We start from the raw sequence: 24,665 nt of genomic DNA on the forward strand, positions 1-24,665 counted from the left end.
AACTGTAGGTTGTGTACTAAGGTAACTGAATGTTGAGCTACCTGGCATATGAAATTTCTAAATTTATTTAAATATAAAAATGCTCCAAACAAAACAGATTTCAAAAATGAATAAAACTGCATGTGTTTATCTAGTTAGCCCATAAAACTACTGCTTTACCTGTACTACTGTAGTTTACTTAGAGCAGGTAGTTATTATCAGCTTAGATAATACATGCATGCTTAGAAATACTTTGTAGAATTAGAGCTAGTGGGTGGGGAAAGATGTCTGACATGGAGCTTTTGGTTGTGCTGTAACATACTCAAGGTGTTATCCTTGCAGTGCATGAAAATACTTAGCATATTTGCTTTTTTCCTCCCATTTTGTTGTCTTAGTTGCTTTCTTGCATCTGTGCTCGCAGATCTTGGCTTACATTAGATTTTAGAGCAAGTTAAGTGCAACTGCTGTTTTCTGGTTCAAGGTCTGTATAATAAAAATGAGCATAGCTAAAAACTGATAGTTAGTCAGCATTTTACAAGATTTTGGGGATTGATTGCATTATTAGAGGAAGCAAGAATTCTCTGCCATCTTCCTGTGCCTGCCCCCTACACTTCAAAGGTAAGTTCTACCCAGGAACTCCCTAGGCAGAAAGGTTTTCAGCTTTGGGGGAAGAAAAATTTTCAATTTGCCTCAGACATTGTGCCTGGAAAACAACTTGAGAAGAACATGGGATGGTAATTACACAAACCAACAAATACTTGGTATAAATATCTCCCCGGTAAAGGGTGTAGCTATTGGCCATCTGAATTCTCTAGACCCTTGTTGATGTTTGTCCTCTGTTGTAGGAACATAGGATTTCAGACTTGCTGTATATGCTTTACTGTCTGGATGCAACTTCTTTTTTTTTTTTTTAAAAACTGGAAAAAGATCCTGTTGCTCAGTCCATTTGTTAGAAGTCACAGCCAGGACTTTTTCAGACAAGTCAGGTGAGGAGACTGCCTTGGCTTATTTAGGGGCAAATGGCAGTAGGTGCCAGTGGCTGGTGACTGGCAGAAGCATCATCATGGAAGTACAACAGGAGGAAGTGACAGCAGATGTGTGCAGTGCTGGGGGGCGTGCAGGTGGGAAGCAGCATGGACTTCAGAAGTTCTACAGTCAGTATTTGTGGAGAGGGATGGTAGGAAAGGTGGGATTGAGCTCAGGTGGGAGTGGAGCAGTGTTCAAATAGCAGTGGTTTTTACCTGTCTGGTGCTCTGTGGAGTCAGAGCTCTGAGATGCAAGAGATTCAGGGCATCAGAAATGTGTTGCAAATTGGATCCTAGTTTGGAGGTGATAGTTCTTGGAATAATTTCTTTTCATAATATAGTGATATCAATTTTGATTATTAGATCTACATGATGAAGCACAATTTTAAATGAGTGCTAGAAAGAGAATTTTTCTCAGGACTTTTGAATTATGAGGACAAGCAATATAGAACAAGAAAATAAATGCAAGTCCTGACCACTAGATCAAGCAGCATATAGGAAGGGGTGATGTGCTGCAGCAGGGATTCAGAGGAGTGAGGAAGTTATCACTGGTTGGGAAGTTGTTACTCAAAATATGTAGTAAACTAAAAGATAAATGCTTCAGTCTCCATCTGTTTTTGATAATATCAATTGGATGGCCCATGGAAAAGACACAAGATTCTTAGATGAAGCTGATTGTAGATTGAGATAATCAGAATTTAGCTAATTTGATTAAACAAGATGCGTTTCAATGCTATTGGAGGTGTGGGGCGAATAACTATCTAAATCTTTTTGCTAAGCTAGTATGTAGACGTGGTTGAGAGGAGGGCAAGTCAAGCAAATCTGTGGTAAACTAAGGTGTTTTTTCTACAGAAATAGGTATGAGCCTTCCATGTGCAATGACCAGAGACTAGCAGTTTGTTCTGCTTGTGATTACTGGTTAAAATCAAGGACTGACATGTCATGTGTTAACAAAAAATCTGGACAGATGCAGCAGAGCACTGTTAAACAGTTTAGATAAACAATGATGGCCAAGCTGCAGTGTGACATCCAGAGGAGAGCACTGTCATATGACTGGTGCTGAGCACATCAGGACAGTCAATCCTTCTAGAGCATTTTCTGTTTTGTGTTTTGAAATTAAGTTTTTGGAGTGGTGCAGGAGGGGACTGGCACGGTCTTTCTCCTTTTTGCTTGTTTGTGTTACAGCCAGTAAGCATCAAGCAACAGAAACACCCAGTCTGAGATTCCCCTCCCCCATGACACTAGGGTACAATATTTCGAGTTGAGAAAGAGGAAGGAAGTTCAGAGCCCAGAACAGCAGCAAATCTCGCAGAACCCTCACAGCTCCCCCAGCTTCCCTGCTAGTCCTTGGTGACAGCAGCTGGGAAGCAGATTGTGGGTTCAGTGCCTTTGTTACTGATCTTCCAGTCTGCATCCTATAAACCTTGACTTGCTTGGTGCTGAGCATCCTTCGGAGCACCCCGGATTCATGTATGATGGCGAGATGGCACAAGACCGACAAGAAGAGTGGTGTGGGTACGTAACTTGGTAAACTGCCATTTGAGTGTTGTTGTCTTCACTTCTACTCAGGATGTGACCAGGTATTCTCTCTAGTGTGGTGAGTTAACACTCTCTTCTTTACCATGGGGGCTTAATTGAAGTTATCAACTTTGTACAAAGGTCCTAATATTTCAAACAATAACAAGAAGTACATGAGCGTCAGCTTGGGAGATGTAACCCTGCCACACACCATTCCTCAAATCTTGAACATGCAGTGAAGTGGCTTTTCCCCCCTCTCAGTTTTTTAGAAACAGATAGAATAAACAGTAAGTTGTAAGAGAAGTATCAGCTAGAAATTATGGGGAAAAACATAGGGGAAATGGAATCCTACAGTTGCTTCTGAGACACTGTCACTTCAGGTGAGTGTTACAGGAAAACTTGTACGTGAGTTGATAAGTAATACTTTTTGTAAGAAAACTCATCATCCATCACAGATTTTTTTTTTTAGTATGAATGATGTTAACTTGCACAAAGAACTGAATTGTTCAAAAAATGCCTTAAAAATAGGAAAAAAAGCTGAAGCACTTGGAAGAAATGTCCTGCTGAAGTTAACTGCAGGTTCTCATAAGACAGTTAATCTTGTACTTCTGTTTTACTTTACCTGTTAGTGCCTAGTTAGTTATTTATCTGGAATCCAAAGATTCTTCTGAAAGACATTTTAAGTAAGACTAGCATTTTGTGATCTGCATTAAAACCAAAAAACTCCACCCAACTGGCTTCATGAAATAAAATGAATCATTAAGGAATTAAGAGGAAAAGAATGTCTTCCTGTTCAGCTTCCATGTGCAGCAGTTGGCAGAATTGTGAAATGGAAGCAGCCTGTTCTGGTGGCAGTTTATATTACAAAATAAAGGGTGTAAATATTCTGTTTCAGTTTTACATACAGAAAGAGCTTAATTTTTTCACTTGTTTTTCTGGAAACTATTGATCTGGAAAAATACCACTGGATTTGTTTTTGGTCTCTGTTGCAATGCTTGTCACAGATGTTATCTTGCATATGGGTAAAAGTACTACATGCTAATTAGTTACCCACAGGAATAATAGAAAGTAAACTTCATTTGTAGCAGTTTTTTGTGGGAGCCATTTTTTAGGTCAGGATAAGTTTCATGTAATTACAAAAAAGGTTTAGCTCTTCTTGCACTACAGTTTTTAGCATTATGAGACCAAATACCCTGACTTGATGTTCAGTGTGATAGAGGCTAGTGATGTTTTTTGTACATGCAGCAGACCAGCCTGCTGGGCCTGACCGGTGTCCCCTGAAAAGGCCCTCACTTGTCATCTGTCACTTGTTCAACAGTCAGTCTGCCATGCTTGTTTACAGGGAAAATTTGCCTGATTGTAACTTCATAGCCAATACAAATACAAACGGAGTATACAAAAAGCTAGTGTGATATAGCAGTGTCTGTGGTATTTGCAAGGTACAGCAAACCACCCAAGAGACAAGCTGTTTTCTGAGCTATATCACCTCATATGCTCATGATGATCAGGGGAAGTTTGATTATTTTCACAAAGACTGCAATGCTTTTTGATAGAAAAGTTAACTGCACTAATTTGACTTAAAATACAATATTCAGAATATAGATTTTTGTACAACTACAGTCTGTACTACCTCTGATCTAAGATCATTTCAAAACAATAAGCTTTTATCTGAATCAATCAGAATTTTAGTGCATAAACCAAAAGCAAATAACGGAAAACAATTCCTGGCAGTATATTAATACTGCTAAATTTAAACTGTCATAAAGACAACACAAATTCAGGAGTTTTAAAACTGAGGGCTAGTGTTTTTCATCTGGCAGTGGGCTAGTGCTCCTGTGCTTTAGAGAGTGTCAGCTCTCCCAACCACGGCGCTCATTTTAGAGTGTGTGTGCGCCCTGGAGGGCAGTGTCGGTGCCATCGCTGCTGTGCACGGAGCCTGCTTTCTGACACCTGGCCTGCTGGCAGCAGTTCTGTCCCTCTCACCCATCTCAGTGATAAAACTGTCCTTCCATCTGGTTATTTGGGTTAGCAGCAGAGACTGGAATTCCTGAAAAAGATGTATTAGCATAAGAAGTCTAATTCTTACAACTGCTCATGTGCTGAGGACATTTTGGATTACTGATGTTAGTCACTTCACTCAATGCTCCACAATCATCTTGTGGATGGGGACTCTGGAGATTTGGCAAGTTTCCAGGTACCAACAGTGAGCTGTAAATGATGGACTAGGGATTAGAACTAACTGAAAGACTAACTTGTTTTCGCATAAGCATTTGGGACAGAAGTTACAGTTTTGTGTCAGGAAGAGTGAAGGTGAGGGCAAAACAGAACTTTTTAATTTTTTTAATTTGCACTTTTAAAAAATTTGTTTCCTGCTGTAAAGAGATGAGTTTGAAATTTCCTCAAAAAGTTATCACATTGGTGAAAAAATTAAGAGCTAGTGAAGTATTATGCTGGTGTGCTAAATTCATTAGAATTGTTAGATTTATTCCTGCACCACTGAATCTGAAAATGGGTATTGCTTGATTTGAGTCACAAGGTGCTGGGAGGAAAGGGGACTGGGTGACATCTTGGAACTATAGAAAAGCATATGCTCACCCAGAGTGCAAAGGGCTGTGACTGGCTTGTCCTGTCTTCATCTGCTGAAAAAAACCCAAAATTGTATTTATATCTGTGTGAAATCTGTAGATTGAGCTGTAAAGGAGGTAGAACTTTACTCAGAGGAGACTACTTACTTGAAATGCAGCCCCTGAACCCCACAGAGCTGCTGCTTGGGAAAGAATAGCAGTGTGTGATGTGTATGAGAAAATAATAAAAATGTCTTTATCCACAATCTTTGATGAAAAGGAAAAATAACAGGTAAATATTCTGCTCTTCATAAGGACTTTTGAGAAAAATCACCAAGCTACTGATTTCTATGAAAAGGTAAAGTGTCAGAAACAACATCTTCATAGAATTAGTTGACTATGTTAGATCTTCCTGGTTCTTATCCTGGCTTTACTGTGTTTAAGAAGGAAAGTAGCTCAAATCAGTTAAAGCCTCCATCTGGCCCCAAGGTTCAGCATCTGAAGAAATCTATTGAATTGTTACCTGAGAACAGAAGTTACCCTTTGCTGAGAAGGATTTGTGATAAATTAGCATCTAACCCACCTTGAGCTTTGGTAAATTTCTGTGATCTGTGAACTACTCATTCAAGCTGCATTCATCTTATGTTCGTGATAGCACACTTTGCTCTGTGAGATTTAAGGAATGAACCTTAGCTCAGAACATTGGAACATAAATTCCATAGCATTCATTCCAGAAGTCAAAAAATCCTGTTAGCACCACACGTTACTTTCACACAAGGCTTGTCCATTTCCTTGCAAAGTCATTTCACCCTGTTTTCATTGGAAGAAAAGCAATCACTGAATGCAGAGAACTGATCTGTAGGGAAAGAAGGTCTAACTTGTACATTACTAAGCAGAGAAGCAGAGCTGTAATATTTAAAAAATAAACTGGAACAAGATTCTTGCTGAAGCTATGAATGAGAAATCTTTCAAACACAAAATACTTCATGAGCTATTGCACAGAAATCATTGCAGATAGTCCTTCTGTTATGGTGAAGTGAAGGGCTGGCTCAGCAAAGCAATACCTCCAATTTTTTTTCAAGTTCTGTTCAAGTGGAATGGTGGAAAGTAGCCAAGGAAACCAAGAGTGGCTTTTTACTAAAAGGTGAGTCTCAAAAATTAAAATATATTAGTTGTGTTTTCTACAAAGAACAGAGCAGGGACTTCACGTGAAGGGAAACAGAAAAAGACAGGTAGGAAGTTCAGGATAATGAATGGCTTCAGTGTTGCAAGTCTTGTCCTTGCTCACTATTCCCACCTTGCATTAGCTACAGTCTAAGCATGTGACTGGCCAGAATCCCTTTTTAAAGTGCATGAGCACTGAGGAAATGCAGCTTTTTGATGAAGCAATTCTGTGACCTGGATTACTCCAAGTTTTCTAGTGTTTTGTGTATGAATGTTCTGAAAAAGGTACAAAGTGAGGTTTTTTTCTGCTCAACATCTAAATTGAGGACATCTACAATTACAAAATATTAACTGTGCTTCTATTTCAATCAGTAGTTGTTTGAATTTCTATTTTAACAAATGTTACTCAGATCAAAGAGTGGCTGTTTCATTTACACTGTCTTGTCAGGAAAAATGTCCTCTACAGGTTTTCATTACTCTACTTTGGAGAACATGTCCACACCTCTGTGACTTAATGAAACAGGCTTCATAATCATGCTTACATGTGTACAATGGGTGGGGGGACTGTGCATGTTGTATCTGCCAGCTCTGGCCTTTATAGATATGTAGCAATGAAATGGAAACAGACATTTTCTTCAGCCTTTATAATGATTTTTTTTTTTCTACTGGGAGGGACGCTGGTAGTCAGCTTCACTTATGCTTGGGGTGGCTGACTGAGTGAGTGATAGCAGAGTTAGACATTGGAGCTCCTTAGAGTAACTGTTTTCACAGCATGTGTTGTTTGGCTGAGCAAGAAAGGATTCTTTGGGCATGCTTCACAGGAATGATGGGATTCATTCTGTCTTCCTGAGGTACAATTCAAACCCAGTTGTGACTGAGCAGAGTTCAGTTTGGAAAACCTTTTGCATTAGCAGTTTCACCTGTTGTTTTTTGGGGTTTCTTTCAGTGTTGCTTTCTGAAGCAATGTTGCTGCTGTGGTGGCCGGGCTTTCAGCTAGTTGCCTGAGGGAGCTGAAACAAACACCTAGAACCTAAGTAGGTTTTCCATTTTTTTGGTTTGTTTTCTGTGTGTCCTGCTACAAAATAACCACTGAGGTTATTGTGAGCCTTAAAAAGATCTTAGTCTTTGCTGATCAGGGGGAAATTTGCTAACTGTATTCTCAATTGAGTGTGAAGTCCTGGAATGCTGTCTTAAGGCTGGAGCTTCTGGGCTTCCTCTGTGCCATTCTGGGAAAATCTGACAGCATCTGTGTTTAGGTTCACTGTTGATGGGAAGGCCTTATCCTAGTGCTGGCTGCTGGGAAGGGCAGATGCTGCCCAAATCTCTTAGTAATCTTATTGCCATGATATCAGTTACTCTTGAGGTCAGTAGCTGCTATTGGGATTTAGAATGCATGCTGGGGTCTTCAAGCAGGCCACCTTCTGTGCCTTAAGGATACTGTCTCTTTTTGTATTTATGGCTGGGAGAAACGATGCCAGGGAGTGGAGTAGTAGAAAGTGATTGAAGTGATTCAAAGGGGCTTTCATTTCTATTGGCCAGAGTGTTTATTTTTTTAAAAAGCAACACAATTTTTTATCTTAAAAAGCTCCATCAAGTCTATACAGATTTTTCTTATACCATTTTTGCAGAGCAAAATAAATGAAGTGGCTGTGTGCACAAAACTGCACACACACACACAGCTGAACCCAGGGTGGAGGAAAGGGAACTCCCCTCTTGGCTGGTGACACCCTCCCTGTAAGAGGGCCACGGTCTGTAAGGGAAATGAGATCAACTACAGTTGATGGAAACTGTAATAATGAAATCTTCATTAATATTTAATAGTTATAAAATCAGCAGATGTGATAGTTCAGCTGTCTGGGACTACAGATAATACACGTGGATGGGTGGAGCTGATATTTGGTTGCTTGATTATTTATAAAGTTCTTTCAATGGTATATGGGAGATAAGTTCCTATCATCATATGTCCCAATAGGTCTCTAGCTTAACACTTTGCAAAGGAATTTGTTAAACTCATCCTAGTAAACAATCCAAATTTCACATTAAAAAAAGTTTCCACTCACTTATTTAGAAGTCTTATAGCTGATACAGCTACTTCCTTTGTCAGTTTGTTACTGCACTTGTCAATACATTAATTGTTGTTAAATGGAGTTCTGAAGAGAGCAAACCCAGTATGCAATGTGAATATATGACTCAGTAATTCACATCCATATTTGAGACAAACACAGCTGTAAGTAGAGCATTCCATATTTTGAAATAGAAAGCAATTGCTAATCAACAGTAATTCAATCTGTATGGAGATGTCATGAAAGTAGTAGGAGCAAACACCCCTCTGCTCCAAACACTCTAGTGGAAACAGCTCTTGAAATGTCATGATCATTTGGGAGGGTTGTTGGCCATTTTCTGCGTCTTGAAATCTGTGTCAAGACTAATGAAAGGAAGCCAGTCAGAACATAACTGCATCTCTACTATATACATTTACTGCTTAAATTCAATCTTTTGTTGAGCTAAGGCAGCTCTCTGAGGATCACTGAGGAATCTCTTCAGGATTCTCTTCAATAAATGGCTGAATCTGGACAGCAGAGCCTTGCTTCAAAGTTCTGTTTTTTTTTCTGTTATCTTTTTTTCTCCCCCCTGATTTTTAATGATTCAGTCCCTGCTCTACCCAGGAGGAGGAACTTCTGGGAAGACCTCTTCATGTCAACAAACCTGCAACTTATTTTTGGTCTAGTAAGCCTCTTAATGAAATCTAAAGTTTCTTTTAATTTCAGTTCCAAAAATATAATGATGGCAAAAGAAAGAAGAAACACAATTTATGGAAGATCTGAAAAAGTGAAGAGGACCAGTCTCAGCAGCTGTAGACTCCCACTTTAGGCATATTTATGACAGGCAACTTAATTTGAGACTTTAAATACAAGTTCAAGTAACATGTTAAAATAAAATATGTCAGTAATATACATTTTGGTCTAGGAGAAACGTACATCCTGCTTTAGAAGCTTGGAGGGGGGAGCAAGAGAAATGCAGGCATATAATGAAGATAGGTTCAGCCTTCCAGATCAGTTTTACCCTAGTCCAGAATACTGCAAGTTTGGATGCTCTGTATATGTGGATGGATGGGGACAGTGCCATGAGAAAAGGAAGAAAACCCTGCTGACTGATCTCTTTACTGCATGGCAGGGGTCATGGTTAGTAGTAGCAAGTGTACTGTTCCTGCTTTTAGAGTTTAAGTGTAGTTTCAGGCTCATATTTTAATAAGTTTTCTTTTGTGATACTAGCTTCAATAACCACTTCTACTCTGTATTGCTGTTGTAAAAGTCTAGAATCAAGGAAAAGAACACCCAGAAACAAATGCTTAACATAGCAGCCCACATCCTGTAGCCCTAGAATGTAAGAACTTGTCAAGAAGCTTATTTTCTTGAATTGTTTCTGAAACTTAGCTGGTTCTTAACCACATGTAGATAAGCTTCTGATTAGAACACTTAAAATGTGCTGCTCCTGTGTTCTCTTCAGAGTGATTAAATACAGAAAATTACAAAACTTGCTACTCTTTCCATATGAAATGGTTTCATGTTAAGATGAAGCATCCAAACCCAAGAAATAATTCAGTTGTTTTGGTTTTCAGGTGTCTCTGTGCCCCTTCTCACAAGTGTAGCCATAATTTTCTGTCAACTCTGCACTTAAATTCTTAGTGAAACCAGTACATGAACAATTCTCCAGCACAATGAACACAAACTTATTGACAACCTGCACCTACTTAGGTAATTTAAAATCCTGTGCAGAGGACTTGTTATGAATAGTTCGTTTTCATGCATGTGCTGTGGGTTTTCTTCTGGTTTTAGCACTGGCCATTTTCAACACTTTTGTGTTTTCACAGCAGAAGAGATTAAATCAGATGGAGCTTCTTGACAGAATTACGATTCTGTTTTTTCATTTTAATGTATTTAGCTTAGTACCAGAATCTTAATAACCATGTGTTTTTCAGTTTAACTGTAGTGTATAGCTGTATTGAAAAACAATGGCTTTTTCCTTTAATTTTTCAGCTATATACAATTTCAAAGGCACAGGAACATCACAGCTGCCTCTACAGATCGGTGATGTGGTCCATATCTTGGAGTCCTGTGAAGGTAAGTCAGTTGCCTTTAGGCTGTTGTGTGAATAAGTTCATGCTTGTACTTCTCAACAGTTCCTCATGTTACAGAAGCAGTTGTCTCATGCTCTTATTTATATTGGTGGTATTTTGAGGAAGAACCTATTCATTTTTGAAGACCCAAAATCAGGAATGTGACAGCACATGCATTTTTTTATTTTTTTTTTTTCTGGGAAGATATTGCCAAATGAGGAAGTCATCAAAGTGAAAGCAGAGTCTGTGAATTTCATGCCACTTGGAATATGCCTGTTGGAAGTTATATTAGATTTGATGGAGGTTTTGCTGGAGTACATTTTTTGCCTCTAAACTCAAGATTTGTTGCTAGGAGACATTCACCACCCTAGTCAATATGCTGATCCAAACTTACGTAGCTGCTATGTGGGGATATCCAACCAACAAGTGTAAAATAAATACAAGCAGTGAAGAATAAAGGAAAGTAAAATCTTGTACAATTGTGGAGCTGAATTAATTGTTCATACTGTGGTGATAGTGTGTTCTTCCATGTTGATTTGATCTGTACCTTCACTATCTCACTGAGTTCTCTCCCGAGTCTGCCAGAGCTGCTTAAGTTGAAAGTGACAAGGGTGCAATTGTTATTACTAACTCAACAGCTGGGTATTTGCAAATGTGGTAGGAATTAATTTTCAAGGTGCAGTGATGTTTTTCACCAGGTAAGAGCTCAAAAAAACTAAGTGCTTCAATATTTGCAAAATATATGATAACATTTTCTTTTTGAACCTTCTGTCTGTTAAAGAGGCCAAGTGCTGCACTCCACAGCTACAGAGACAGCTCAGTGTTGACAGACACTTGGTGTGTTGTCAGAAGGCTGCAAAGATTCTGAAACTGTCTAAGCCCAGCCCATTCAACTTGATAGAGCTCTAGGTTGTTTTGCATGGAAACAACCAAGTACTTGAGAGAAGAACATCTGAGAAATGTTTTGGAGCCTAGAAGCATGTTTTTTTGTTCTTGTATTTCTAAAAGAAATTCAACATTTGTAACTATCAGTGAAAATCCTGATGTCACTAGATTCTTAGTCAACAGATGCATCTCAAGTCATGAGTAATATTTTGTGTCCTCTCCTAAAAAATGAATGTTCTGCATAATTCTTTAAGCCTCCATTTTAAACACTTTGGCTAAGAAAAATCATATTGGCAAACTGGAAACCTCCCCATCCTTATGTCGTCTCTGCTAATTGCAGAAACAACATTTCAGGTTTCTGACTCCTGTGGTACATCTGTTGTCAGCCCAGCCGAGTAAGTTGAGTGGGTACTTATGGGGTTACTTTTTTTTTTTTCTGAAAGTATTTTCTGAATCCTCTGCCCTTAACATGCTTATGTCATAGCTTGCTTTATGAAATACATTTGTCAATGAAATGGAATCTTTCACATTGGTGAAGTGAGGAAGTTAACCTTTTATCAGATCTCTTAAAAATATGCTGCCAGCTGCAGCTGCAGAGTAACCAACAGTAACGGGTTTTTTCCTGCACTCACTTTGTGCTATTTTAGTTTGTTTTGCATGCACAAAATATATACACTGGCTATACATGTACAGTCAGAGCAAATGGGATGAAATAGGTTTTACACACTTGGTTGCAAATTGGAGACTCTGTGCAAATAAATTAGTTGTAGAAGTTGAAACTCCTGTTTTTGAGAAGATTGCAAAAAAAAAAATCACCCAGTGCTGAAAAATCTGTAAAAAAACCCAACCAACCAAACAAAAAACCCACGAAAACAAAACTATGTCCTGAGTGTTTCTTTGAGATTAATGGTTCTTGTGTGAGTTTTCCTTTTCTCAAAGTGTTGCCTGGGGTTGGGTATTATTTTTTACATGTTTTGGTTGCATGGCTGAAATTCCTGTGCTGTTTTAGAAATGGTCAGAGAAATAGAGTTAGGGAAGAGATGTCTTCTCATGAAATTACAGTCAGAAAACATACACATATAGTCACAAAAATGCTTTCTTTGGGGTGAAATGGAAGGTGTATCCAACAGTTGAATGCTGTTGCTGTGTAGGAAATGTTTCATGATGGAATGGGTGCACAGTGGACGTGGCTTCTGCTGAAATATAGTGAGGCTGAACCCTTTAAGTTCATTGTAGGAGTTTGTTGTGACTTAACTGTTGTGCAGTTGGAATAAAGCCTGAGTTAGTATGTGAGTTGCCACTACTGCAACCTGCAGTCTTGCCTTTCAGAAGAGGTTTCTAGTTATGAATGGAGCAGAAGCCTCATAATAGCCTGTATTTTCTTTGAGGTTCTAACTTGAACTTTACGCTAGGAAGCTGCTAGTCCAAAAGCTGTAATTCCCCATGGCAGAAAGATGGCTTGTTTCCTTGAATGTAAGTTGGATATATAACAACCATGTACTGTGCTGATCAATACCACAATCAGCAGAGCTGCACTAGCAGTGTCATCAGCTATCTTGGTTGAGACAAAGAGGTGCATGTGCTACATATTACATTACAGAACACCTTATTCTGCCTTTTTTTGTGACTGTGGGGGTGTATCTGTACTTACTGTGTAAGACATCAAAGTAGACCATCTCACTGTATTTGCTAAATATGCTTGCTGATATTCACTTTACTTTCATCTGTTGTTTTTTTTGAAGTAACTTAATCTTTAAATATCCTATGCTAGCTAGTTCTTATATGAAACAAGCCCCATTACTTTATAACATGCCTTTTTAATGCATAATTTCAGTCATACTAAGTGCACTCTTCTTCTTTTAGATTGGTACAAGGGTTATCTAGCAAGACGTAAAGGATCAGAGGTGAGATCATGTTATTCCTTCCTATGAGACTCTTTCAGAAGTTAACTCATGAAATGTTTTTTCTTTTTTAGTAGCTCTTATCATAATAGGACTCTATTATGATCTCTGAAGTTAGCTGTCTTCATTTTCTTTCATTTTAAGATAAATGAAGTTATTAGCATTTGTCCTGGACAACGTTGGTAAATATTAGAAGTGAGGTTTGGGAGAGCAGATCAATGAAGAAAAAATTATTGTGCCTTCAGGTTAACAGACTGACCAGTAATACAAGATTTGTCATATCCTTTTGACATCCAATTGACATCTTCATCAAACAGAAATGCATCTAGCTGGACAGAAACCTACAGGCAGCAGTAAACTTGGAGGTTATAATTTGTGTTTAATCATAGTGTCTTTAAGAAAACTTAGAAGAAGTGGGTTTTGGAAAGCTCTTATTTGTTATTCAAATGTTCTTGGAGACTAAGAGTTGACTGTGGGTTTTTTATCTCCTTGAACAGGGAATATTTCCTAAATCTTTCATCCACATCAAGGAAGTTACTGTTGAAAAGAAAAGGTATTGAATGTAATTGTTTCATTACTGTAAGGATCTTTTCTGCTAAAGAATGAGTTTTAAGGCATTTATATGCTTGAAACAGTAACTGTAATAAACCCATGAAACTCAGATACTCTTTGATTTTCATTGTGTTAAATATTCTTCTCTTTCATAGACATACAGAAAATATAATACCTGCCGAAATTCCTTTAGTTCAAGAAGTTACTACTACTCTCTGGGAGTGGGGAAGCATCTGGAAACAGCTTTATGTGGTATGATGTTTCTGTATGCTCTGTGTGGCCTATTAATGCATATTAAGGCCTTGTTAAAATTAGTGTCTCTTCTTAGGTCCAGGATAGGATCCAGAAGGACTTAAATTATTTCTTGATCACTGCTTAGATGATTACCTTGCTCTCAATGGCTTTAAGCCTTTAAGTTCAGCCTTGAGTATCCTGTACATTATAAATTGTTTGTGATTGTTCTTTGTCAAGTTGACAAGTTTCAAGGTAGGTGTATCAAACATAACTAAGATGCTTTTTGAAAAGATTCACCATATTTTTGGGATGCTAGAGCAGAAGTTGTTCAAGGATGACTGGGAGCATGTAGCTGTTATCAATTGGTAATTTCAAGAAGTGAGTCTTTTTACTTTCAATATCTTAATTTTAAAGTTCTGAAATGGAAAAGAAAAGATCTTTATATCTTGGAGAAAACTTTTTCCTGGGATCACTTTTGCTAATACATGAAAGTACAAAGCATTTGGAGGTATTGGGCAAAATAGCTACTACATCAGCATCTGTTTCTTGTAAGCAAGCAACCTGTATTCATATTTTGCATATGGTTGTAATGCCCATGGGGTAGTACAGAATTGTGGAGTGACTTGTGATTTTTAAAAATTACCTTTTAATTTTAATTGGACTGAAATTTTCAGGCCTCAAATAACTTTTATACAGAGACCAAACCTTTCTTATATTATACCTGACCTACTACACGACTGATAAAATTGAGATAAAATTGAATTTGAAGGATAGAAGGCTAATTTTTACCTTTTTATAATAATAGACATTTTGGATGTTGTTACCCTACATCAGTCCCTACTGATTCTAGTGACTTGTTCATGATTTTTTGGCTGTCAGAATTAAAGTGTACTGGTAAAACACCAAAATATGGTGAATTCTCCAGTATGTGAGCAACCTCTTCTAATGGACAACCTGTTCCAACAATTTGCCCTGACTGCTTCAGGATTCCAGCGTTTACTTTTTCTCTGTTGGGGCAAAGAAATGCTGCATAAGGTGTAGCTTTTCCTCATTATTATATTTTCTGAAACATGCCACTTTTTTGTCTTCGTCTTGTGAAAGTCAGCTATCAAAACTTTCCTCGTTTCAGCAAAAGACACAGGAATGGCTTTATTGACTTCTATTCACTCTCTCACTTTTCTCTTAAATGTTTAATACCACAATCAAATATTCTGAGCATGCTCTTAACGGTATCTGATAGAGAAGTAAATTGCTACTATAATGTTTTCTCTGGACAAGACTTTACTAACAAATTATAAAACAGCACGAATAAATAGAACAAAAGTAAAATTTCCCAGCACAAACTGCTTAAATTTCATGTCATTTCTTCATAGTCACATGAGGGGTTTCTGTCCCTAATTTTTTGGATGAGAGGAGGAAGGAAGCCAGGCTCAGTACTTTGCTTAATTCTTGCTCCTGCAATCATTTAGCATTAAATATGACACATCCTTTAATTGTGAAGACCGACATTTCACATCAACTTGAAGCCTAAATCCTGTTGTTTTCTTTTGTATCTCAGACAAATAAGAAAGAGCGGTTTCAGCAGGTGCAGTCCATGATGTATGACTTAATGGAGTGGAGGTCACAGCTTCTCTCTGGGACTTTGCCAAAAGATGAGCTCAAAGAACTCAAACAGAAAGTCACTTCCAAAATTGACTATGGTAACAAGTAAGTAGCCTACATTGCTTCTGGAAAACATGATTTATTTTAAGACACCCAGCTAGGACAGTGGTGATGATACAGTTGTCCTGTTTGCAGTTTTGTAACTCAATGTGAGATGTAGGCATTGAATCTTTCTTTTCAGGCTTCTCCCTGTTATTCCTGTGAATAGCAGACACCATGTTGAGTCTTCTCATAGCAAATAGCTTTTCCAAAATATTAATATATCTGTTCTTTATAGATGAGCATGTCAATTGTAAAGATTTGAAATTATATGACTGGCCTTCACATAGGTACAATGCTAGTCTATTTGGGACCTAAAATTTGTCCATCCTTCACACACACAGCCACCCTCTAGCAGTGTTGTGTAACCACTGCAAAAGTGGTGCTGAGAAACCTTAGTATGGTGGATGAATAGCAGAAGTCTGAGAATCCTGAAATGTACACAGCCTTTGCTAAAAGCACTGCATGACCTTCCTGCCCCCACCCCAGTTTCCTAGAGAATTTCCAGGCAGAACTCTGGTTCTGGTGATAAAGTGAAACTGCCAGGGATAGACTCATTATTGGACAAAATGCCTTGTCTGCTTCTTTTCTTGCTAATGAAAAGTCACTGCAGCACAGCACGTTTTTGGCAAAAAGGGGGTTACGTGACATCAATGATGTTCCACCATCTGATAAGGGGGGAGAGAGTACCTGATAAAATCTACCTACTACTGGTTTTATAGGCATTGGAATTGCTTATAAATTGTATTTAGCTATTGTAAGTGACTGTGGTTATTGTGGCCTGAAGGTCTATATGCAGCTGACCTTCTTCAGTTACTTGTGGTTAGACAAAAGTCATGACCACATGATGTTACTAAACTTCTAACTTGTGTTTTGGATGCACAGATTTCTCCTATGTTGTTTTCTTAGAGAACACACTATACAAATACACATATGCTGCTGCACTATGTGGAGCTGAGTGGTCACTCCAAAACAGATTCTACTTTAAACTGCTCCAGCACAATAAGCCTAGCTCTGATTCAGACAACACTAATGTTTCTTTGCTTTCAGACTTGAGTTTTCACACTCTTCTTTCCACACTATGAGAAAATAAGCTTCTGTTAGAGGAGCAGGGATAGAGGGGATATTTAAAATGGTTTGGGATTGTCTTGAGGGAAAGTGCAAATTGGATGGTGAAAGTGTGGGGTTGAGTTGTAATGTGTGAAGGAAACTTGCCAAACTGTAGAGGAGGAATAAAGAGGAATGATAACAGAGGCTGAATAGGTCATTGTGGGAAAGGAGATAGAACACCAAATCAGTAGAGGCTGTAGATAATCATGTCATGTGAAGACAGCTTACAGTCTGATACAGACCCCTGCAAACAACATTAATATTGCCATAAAGGAAGCCAGTGCCATTTACACATGGTTAAAGGTCTAGTCCAGCACAAAGGGCAATTTTAGAGTGAGATGGAGGAATAAGATCTTGGATAGACAAGAAAGGGTGTCTCTTGGCTGAGATGATTCCATGACACTGTGGGCAAGAATATGTCAGGTATATGGAGGTAAGACTTGAGTTTTGAGCATTGAGAAAAAAAGAGCAGATGGAAAAAAAGGCATGATTTGTATGAGAGCAAAGGAGAACAGAGCATAGTAGTTAAGTAACAGGACTGTGAGAGTAACAGAACAAGACAAAAGCAGAAGGTGACAGGAAAAGCCCACACATCTTGATTAAAAAGATTAATATGTTAAAAAGCAGAAGAAGATGATGACTGCTTGAAATCACTGAACATGGTGAATCTTTTGTGTGTCAGGCTTTGAAATGCTTTGGTGACAAAACTATACATTTTTAAAATGGAAAAATACTGCACAACAACTTAAAAAATAGTGAGGTGTAGTTAAACTTCTCAAAAATCAAACACTGTTCCCTGTATTTAAAATTACCTGAAAACTTGAAGTAGCAACTTGTGTCTTAAATTTCTAAGCTTTATTTTTATAGAAGGAAATAACACTGCCACTATTCTCTGTTTTCACAGGATACTTGAATTGGATCTAATAGTTAGAGATGAAGATGGAAATATCTTGGACCCAGATAAAACCAGTGTCATCAGTCTATTTCATGCACATGAGGAAGCGACAAATAAAGTCACTGAACGAATCAAGGAAGAAATGGTAGGAAAGAAAGACTGGCCAGATTTAGTGCTTCTTTGCTAAAATTGAAACAAAAAAACAATACAAGGGTTGAAGGATGTAACCTTGTTAACCTATCATAAAAGTTGGTGGAAACTTTTGCTATTAAGTGAATTGGATTCACATTCCTGTGTTATAAATAAAGCTAAGCCTCAAACTGAGTTAGTTGCAACTGTGCCCTGGATTCAGGCTGTGGGCTAGGCTGAAAGCCTGTGTCTGTAGCTGCTTCTAAATCCATCTGTGGACTCCTAAATAGAAATACATCTCATTCCATCTGTGGGCTACTCACCGGGCCATTTTGCATAGTGAATTGTTACATACTTGGAGTTCAGGCTGCAAGTTATGACTAACCAAAGCTCTTCTTAGAAAAATCTGGTGACTGCAGTAGTCTTTTCTTATGTGTTGCTGCTGGTCAGTTAGTCTGATAGAGCCAAAGAATTTAAACTTGTAAAGAGGAACTCGGGTGAGCTCAGCATAATGTTGTGGACACCAGAAATAAGCATGCCCAAGCAAAGCTGAGTGCATAAATATAATCCTTTAAAATACCGAATCAGGTGACTACACTTCCTTGACCTTTTTCTATATTAAATCTGTTCAGGGACTTGTAAGCTACTTGAGTTCTTTTCTTCATTCATGAGAAAGTAGTGATAAAGCGAGTAAAACACTTGACATAAGAAAAGGTGAGCTGTCATGACAATTGAATTATGCCATGATAAATCACTGGAAAGCACCTTACGAGTTTTTCTTATCAGTATCACTAAATAAGCTTGCTTCCCAGACATGAAAGTATAATTAACTGGCAATATAAGGAAAATTAAACTTGGTAGCTTGTAACAGACTGTGTTGACTTGTTTTAAAAATACAGCCAAATGATGGATACAAAGAGCTTTAGGCCGGCAAATATTTAGTTGTTTCAAGGGGGTTATAGTGGGATGTAGGTAGAAATTAGGAGCTTATTAAGTCAGTAAACCTGCTCAGCTATGTCCTGATCTCAGTATGATATTTGTCGTCTCTTCAGAGGTACATTTGGTTTTGCTAGTGTTCCTAGCACACTGAAACCCCATTAGGATGTGGATAGCAGGCCTTCTGTTATGTCCCACTGTGCTCAAAAAGAATCTTTCAGACTTGCAGGCTTGCCTCTGTAGTGACAGACTGGTGCTTTTTCTTTCTCTTTGAAAGCAGTGATAACGTTTCACCTTCTATATAATTGCCCAGGGGCTGAAGAAATGGTCTAAGTTGTGGAAGTCATAGAATCATAGATTGTCTTAAGTTGGAAGTGACCCAAAATGACTACTGAGTACAACTCCCTGCGCTTTTCTTCTAAAGGGGTTTAAGTTCTTGCAGCATAGCAATAACATTGTCAAATCTTTTCAGCACAGTATTTTCCTGAAATTTTAGTGAAGAACTTCAGACCAGTTCCATGGAAAGCAGACTGATTTCCTTGGGGCTAAAGTTTTCAATGCATTAATTTACAGGAGGGAAACATAAACTGTCTTATTCTGAACAAAGTAGTAAGATTTTAAAGAAAGGAAGGTTCTGAAAGTGAGGGAAGAAGGGCAGAGGAACAGCTTAACTCATGTGTTCCTTGGAAATGTAAATAAAATTAAGTAATCCCCATCCCATTTCTAAAAGGAGACACCTACCTGGAAAGGATAAAATGCTTGGAATCCCATACTAAGGAAGTTTTTACTTAAACTGAGCAAGTCCCTAAGGACTGCAAAAGATGCATTTAAGGCATCTGTCATCAGCTTTTTCATTATTTGCACACGGAGGTAGCTCCCTAATCTGGGTGCTGTATTTTGAAGAACCCAGTCTGAGCTTTTTATCTCCTTGCATATAGTGAAGGCTCTGGAGAGGAAGGTGGGATCTTTCTTAGCTATGTTGCTTTTGCACCATCTAATCTGCTGATTTTCTAGCTTCATAGTATAAGAGGATATTGATGCACTGAAGCATGGCAGAGGGTAAGAAACTTATTTGCTAATCACGTCTGTGTTCTTGAGCAATTTTTTTTTAGGAATATACAGGATAACGCTTATTTGCTGGAAGCCAGTCTTGTTATCCAAATTTTCGCTGATTCTTCAAGATGAACAGTTACATGTGCTAAAAATTGCAACTGCTTGTAGTATCCCATTTCATGGGTCTAGCTCATGATTTTACTCCTTCTGAGTAGTCAAAGGATCAACCAGATTACGCGTCGTACTCCCGGATGTCCTCATCCCCCACGCACAGCCTGTACGTCTTCGTGCGGAACTTCGTCTGCCGAATCGGAGAGGATGCAGAACTCTTCATGTCACTGTATGATCCACAGAAATTAACTGTTATAAGGTAAGCTTGCTGTCTTGGCTAAACAGTAGCCAAGGGAGCTAGTAAAATAGTTATAAAAAAGTAAAATATTTGCTGACATGCTAGTAATGCTGAAAATATATAAATAGAAGGAAGAAAACCAAAAGGGAAGGGGAATGTGGACAGATCTGTTAATTGGGGGATACTACAGAATTTTAGGTCAAGGGATTCCAAGTATTTTGACAAGTAATTCCTGGACTGAACATACCAGAAGGAGAAGTCTGAGACAGCTTCAAAGTTAAGACATTATTCTTGATGAATAGTTTCCCACAGGCACGTTGTGGTATCTGGAGTCAAGTGCTGAAACAAGAGGAAGGGGACAAACTGGGAGTAATTTAGAGATTCAAAGATAGATTATGATTCTGGTCAGTAGTCCTGTCAAACACACTAGGGATGGAATTCTTTCTCCAAACAAGGTGCCATTCTGTCGTATGTTCAAGTTATTTTTTAAGATTTACTGATGGCATTTTGTATAGCATTCTTCTTGTCTTTTTAGTCTGGTATAAGATTTAAACAATTGCCACAGATTGTCTGTTATGCAACCTTTGTTATGTACTGTGGCTTTTTCATGTACTGTGAAAGGGAAGAATTCTAAAATCACATGACAATAAGATATTTATCTTCAAAACAGTGAGAACTACTTGGTGAGATGGGGGAGCAGAGGCTTTCCAAAGGAAATTGATATGCTCAACAATCTTAAAGTAGTGTTCACAGTAAGTGCTTTCCAGTTCATCTTACTTTGTCTTCGCAAATCAGATTCTCTCTCTGTGGTCACTACCAGAACTCCTGAAGATGTATCAAGATGAAAAAGGAAGCGGAAGTAATCTTAGAGCAAGATGACCAGACTTTAAATGCTTTAAGACAGTGGCAATGCTTCAGTATCTTTTCTTCAGATGAATACGCTGACTCACAAATTTACTGATGTCTTTGTATATATCTGCTTTACCTCTTGACTGATACTATTTTCCCTGTCTTGCCTTATATGTTCTTCAAACTTTAAACTGTCAACTTTTTTTGTCTTTTGTTGGCTTAGGAGTTTTTTGTTGTTTGGGTGTGTGTGTTTAGGTTGTTGTTTGTTTTGGTGTTTTTTTCCCATTGATTATTGAGGCTCATTTTATTACTGGAGATCTATTTGAATTTGCATAACTTACTTCTTCCCCCAGTAATATTTTAGTTCTTTTTGTTTGTGTTTTAGGATCTTGGAAATAAGGACCTTAGCAGAGACAAAATTTATTTAGTTTGTCAAATAGTCCGAGTTGGAAGGATGGATCTCAAAGATAGTAATTCCAAGAAATACACACAAGGACTAAGGCGGCCCTTTGGAGTGGCAGGTAACTGATGTCTCCTGTGCTATCTCTGAAGCAAAACACCAGTGACATTTGCCAGCTCTGGACTATAGAATCTCTGCCAAGACATGTCAGAAAACTTAGCAGCTGTATCAGCTCTCTTCCATGTTTAATTGAAGTCCATAAAGCCTCCACCTGAATTAGCATTTTAGTTCAGGTCAGAAATGTGCTTGACATTTAGTTACCTAGTAACTCATACTGCTACCCAGTGCAAACCAAAACACAGTACTAGAGTGCAATAGAATTCCTTGCAGATGAAATAAAGGATTCTGTCCCCAAAGCACCATCAATGCACTCACACTTGTATTAGCATGATTAGATCAAAACTAGTCTGAAGTAGTCCTCCCTTTACAGAACATCATGTGTCTAGTGGGGACTTTGCACTCGATGTTCTTCCCCACAAATCTACACCTACTGGGCTAAGCTGCCTGCTAGTGAAAAAATCTCTTTATACCATGAGGCACAAGAGCTTTAGTGCCCATAATTCATAAGGGGAAATATTTTGTGATGCTATTATGTGTTTTGATGATTTATTTTACTTTTCCAGTTATGGATATTACAGATATCATAAAAGGAAAGGCAGAAAGTGATGAAGAAAAGCAGCACTTCATTCCCTTTCATCCGTAAGATACTCACAATATCTTTTCTTTCTAAATGCACAAAAATATTTCTGTATTTCTTTGGCTGTAAGAATGGGTGAAATGTTTCAAGAAAGTATCTTTTCCTTTTAATAATTTTATGTTGTAATCGTGCTAATTATTTGAGTATCCTTTTGAAAGGCATTTAAAACTTTACAAGGGTTACATAGCATGTTAGATCAGTCTATTTCCACAATTGTGTTCCTTCAGACATGTGGTACCATTTTCTACTTAACAAAACCCAAGTTAAACAGTTCTACATACTCAACAGTAGGCTTGATAATTCTGGGTAACTGGTAATTTGTCTGCTTGATTATGTTATGAAGTTGAGTAAAAATTTGGTTTCAGTTTAAAAAGGAGTCAAATTTGTTATAAACCAAGTATCAGCAAAAGAAAAGCCTGACCAGCTGGTTTAAAATGAGATGCTGGCGGTTCAAATGCACAGATGTCAGTATTGATTGGGAATATGTTTCTGCACATTGCATAGCTCTGCTGCTATGTAATGTGGAGAAGAAATTCCAATTCTAAAGACCCAGGTGTGACACACTGGTTTATTATTTCATGTGTTCACAATTAGATCCAATACATTTGTTAGGTGAGAATGTTTACAATTTCAAAAGTAGCTGAAAGAAGTCAGCTCATTCATTTGTCAGGCTATTTATCAGGGAAAGTCGACTGGACTGGCATGTTGGTGAAAGCATTCATGCTGTGCATTCCTATAACATTATGAACTTTCCTATTGTCAGTCTGTCACAGAATGCTGCTCCTGAAGTCATTGATTTAATCTTTCTCACTTCAGTGTACACAAGCTTAGTGTGAGTGGTCTGCAAATCTGAGTGATAAGGGGCGTGTAGTGATTAGGACAACAGGTAATAGCTTTAAACTGGAAGAGCAAGATTTAGGGTAGACATTAGGAAGAAATTATTTAGTGGGAGGGTGGTGAGACAGTGGGACAGGCTGCCCAGGCCAACTGTGGCTGCCCCATCCCTGAAGTGTTCAAGGGCAGGTTGGAGCAGCCTGGTCTAGTGGCAAGTGTCCCTGCCTAAGCGCAGGGGGTTTGGAACTAGATGACATTTAAGGTCCCTTCCAACCCAAACCATTTCTTGATTGTATGATAATGAAATTACAGAATGTATCATCGTAAGATCAAGTACAGCAAAGAAGATTGTGGTTGTTTGTAATTTGTGTTCTGAATGCTGTTTGTATCTTGCACTTAATTCCTAGTAAACATTATTTTCTCTGCTGCAGGGTAGTGGCAGAGAATGATTTTTTACACAGTCTCCTAAGCAAAGTAACTGCATCAAAAGGAGACAGTGGTGGACAAGGTAAAGTAGATTTTTTTCTTTTTCTTTTTTTTTCTTCTTTTTTTGAGTAACAAGACCTTATTGTGGAACTTAATTTAGTATTGTTGATGTTTTTGAGAACTGCTATGGAGGTAGGTCAAGTTGGTGGCTGGAGGTGACAAATCATGAGTCGGCAGAATCTTGGTGGTTGTTTAAAATCGTAAGTTCACTTTGGGATTATGGAGCTTTCACTTGGAGTTGAAGGAAGAGGGGAAAGAGAATTGATATCATTGTTTTGTTGTGGAGAAGAAAAATAATGTGAAAAAAGGTTTTTTTCCTTGCCATAAACGTAATTTTTTATTTTCTCTTATTAGGCCTCTGGGTAACTGTGAAAATGCTTGTTGGAGATGTGATTCAAACTAGGAAAGACTACCCACATCTTGTAGATAGAACCACAGTTGTGGCTAGAAAGCTAGGATTTCCTGAAATAATCATGCCAGGTAAGAGGTGCCTTGGTCTGTAATAGGCAGGGATTTTTTTTGTTCTGTAGATTTATGAGCATCAGCTGCAGTCTTCTTTACTTCTGTCATGGGTAACTAAGAGGATCTTTAGAATTCAGTCTTCATGGTAAGTTTTGTTCCAATGTTAGAGGCTTATATAAAATGGTAAAATCCTTGTATTTTCTAGTACTTCAGTAAAAAAAAAAAAAAAAAATCTAGACAATGAGGGATAATCCCAGCTCCTGGTATCTATCTTTCTTTCCTTTGAAATACATTATGGTGGATGCTTATTTTAATTTTTAATGAACCTTATTTCTTTATTGCAACTTATCACTGTCCTTTAATAATAATAACAAACATAAGAGTTTAAAATATCTTGATTTTTTTTTTGATTGATGGCAAGATGTTTTCCAATTAAAGCCACTCACTGCAGTACTTCCTTTTTGAAAACGAACCCCTCCCACCCCCAAACCCTTTAATTAAAATCTCGACATTACCACTTTTGAAAGAAGTCACTAATTGTTCACAGGAGAAAATAAAAACATGAAGCTCCCTCTAGAGAAAGTTACGCGTTGTGAAAAAATTCAGTAATTGAATCATTTGCCACCTCACCAGCAGGTGCCAGTGCAGGACGAGAATTCCTTCCAGTCGCTTTGAGGGCTCCCGTTTGGTTCGTTTCACATCGGCGTAGGATCTCCTTGTCTAAAAATAATACATGTGGAAATTAAGTTCAGATGGAAAATAAGA

General features: G+C 38.1%; 1 protein-coding gene across 1 annotated transcript in view; it reads left to right on the forward strand.

Moving 5' to 3' along the window:
• The first annotated feature begins 2,469 nt into the window (after positions 1-2,469).
• DOCK2 (dedicator of cytokinesis 2) overlaps positions 2,470-24,665 on the forward strand; it is a 148,185-nt gene continuing 125,989 nt past the window's right edge. The window contains exons 1-13 of the mRNA XM_051631280.1: positions 2,470-2,519; positions 10,288-10,371; positions 13,116-13,156; positions 13,651-13,706; positions 13,861-13,957; positions 15,498-15,646; positions 17,655-17,790; positions 19,979-20,133; positions 20,783-20,864; positions 21,347-21,482; positions 22,045-22,120; positions 23,384-23,460; positions 23,793-23,918. Coding sequence (XP_051487240.1) covers positions 2,477-2,519; positions 10,288-10,371; positions 13,116-13,156; positions 13,651-13,706; positions 13,861-13,957; positions 15,498-15,646; positions 17,655-17,790; positions 19,979-20,133; positions 20,783-20,864; positions 21,347-21,482; positions 22,045-22,120; positions 23,384-23,460; positions 23,793-23,918 — 1,258 coding nt within the window. The 5' untranslated portion in view covers positions 2,470-2,476. The remainder of the gene's footprint in view (positions 2,520-10,287; positions 10,372-13,115; positions 13,157-13,650; positions 13,707-13,860; positions 13,958-15,497; positions 15,647-17,654; positions 17,791-19,978; positions 20,134-20,782; positions 20,865-21,346; positions 21,483-22,044; positions 22,121-23,383; positions 23,461-23,792; positions 23,919-24,665) is intronic.

This window comes from Apus apus, chromosome 13, assembly GCF_020740795.1.
Source record: "Apus apus isolate bApuApu2 chromosome 13, bApuApu2.pri.cur, whole genome shotgun sequence".
Lineage (NCBI taxonomy): Eukaryota > Metazoa > Chordata > Aves > Apodiformes > Apodidae > Apus > Apus apus.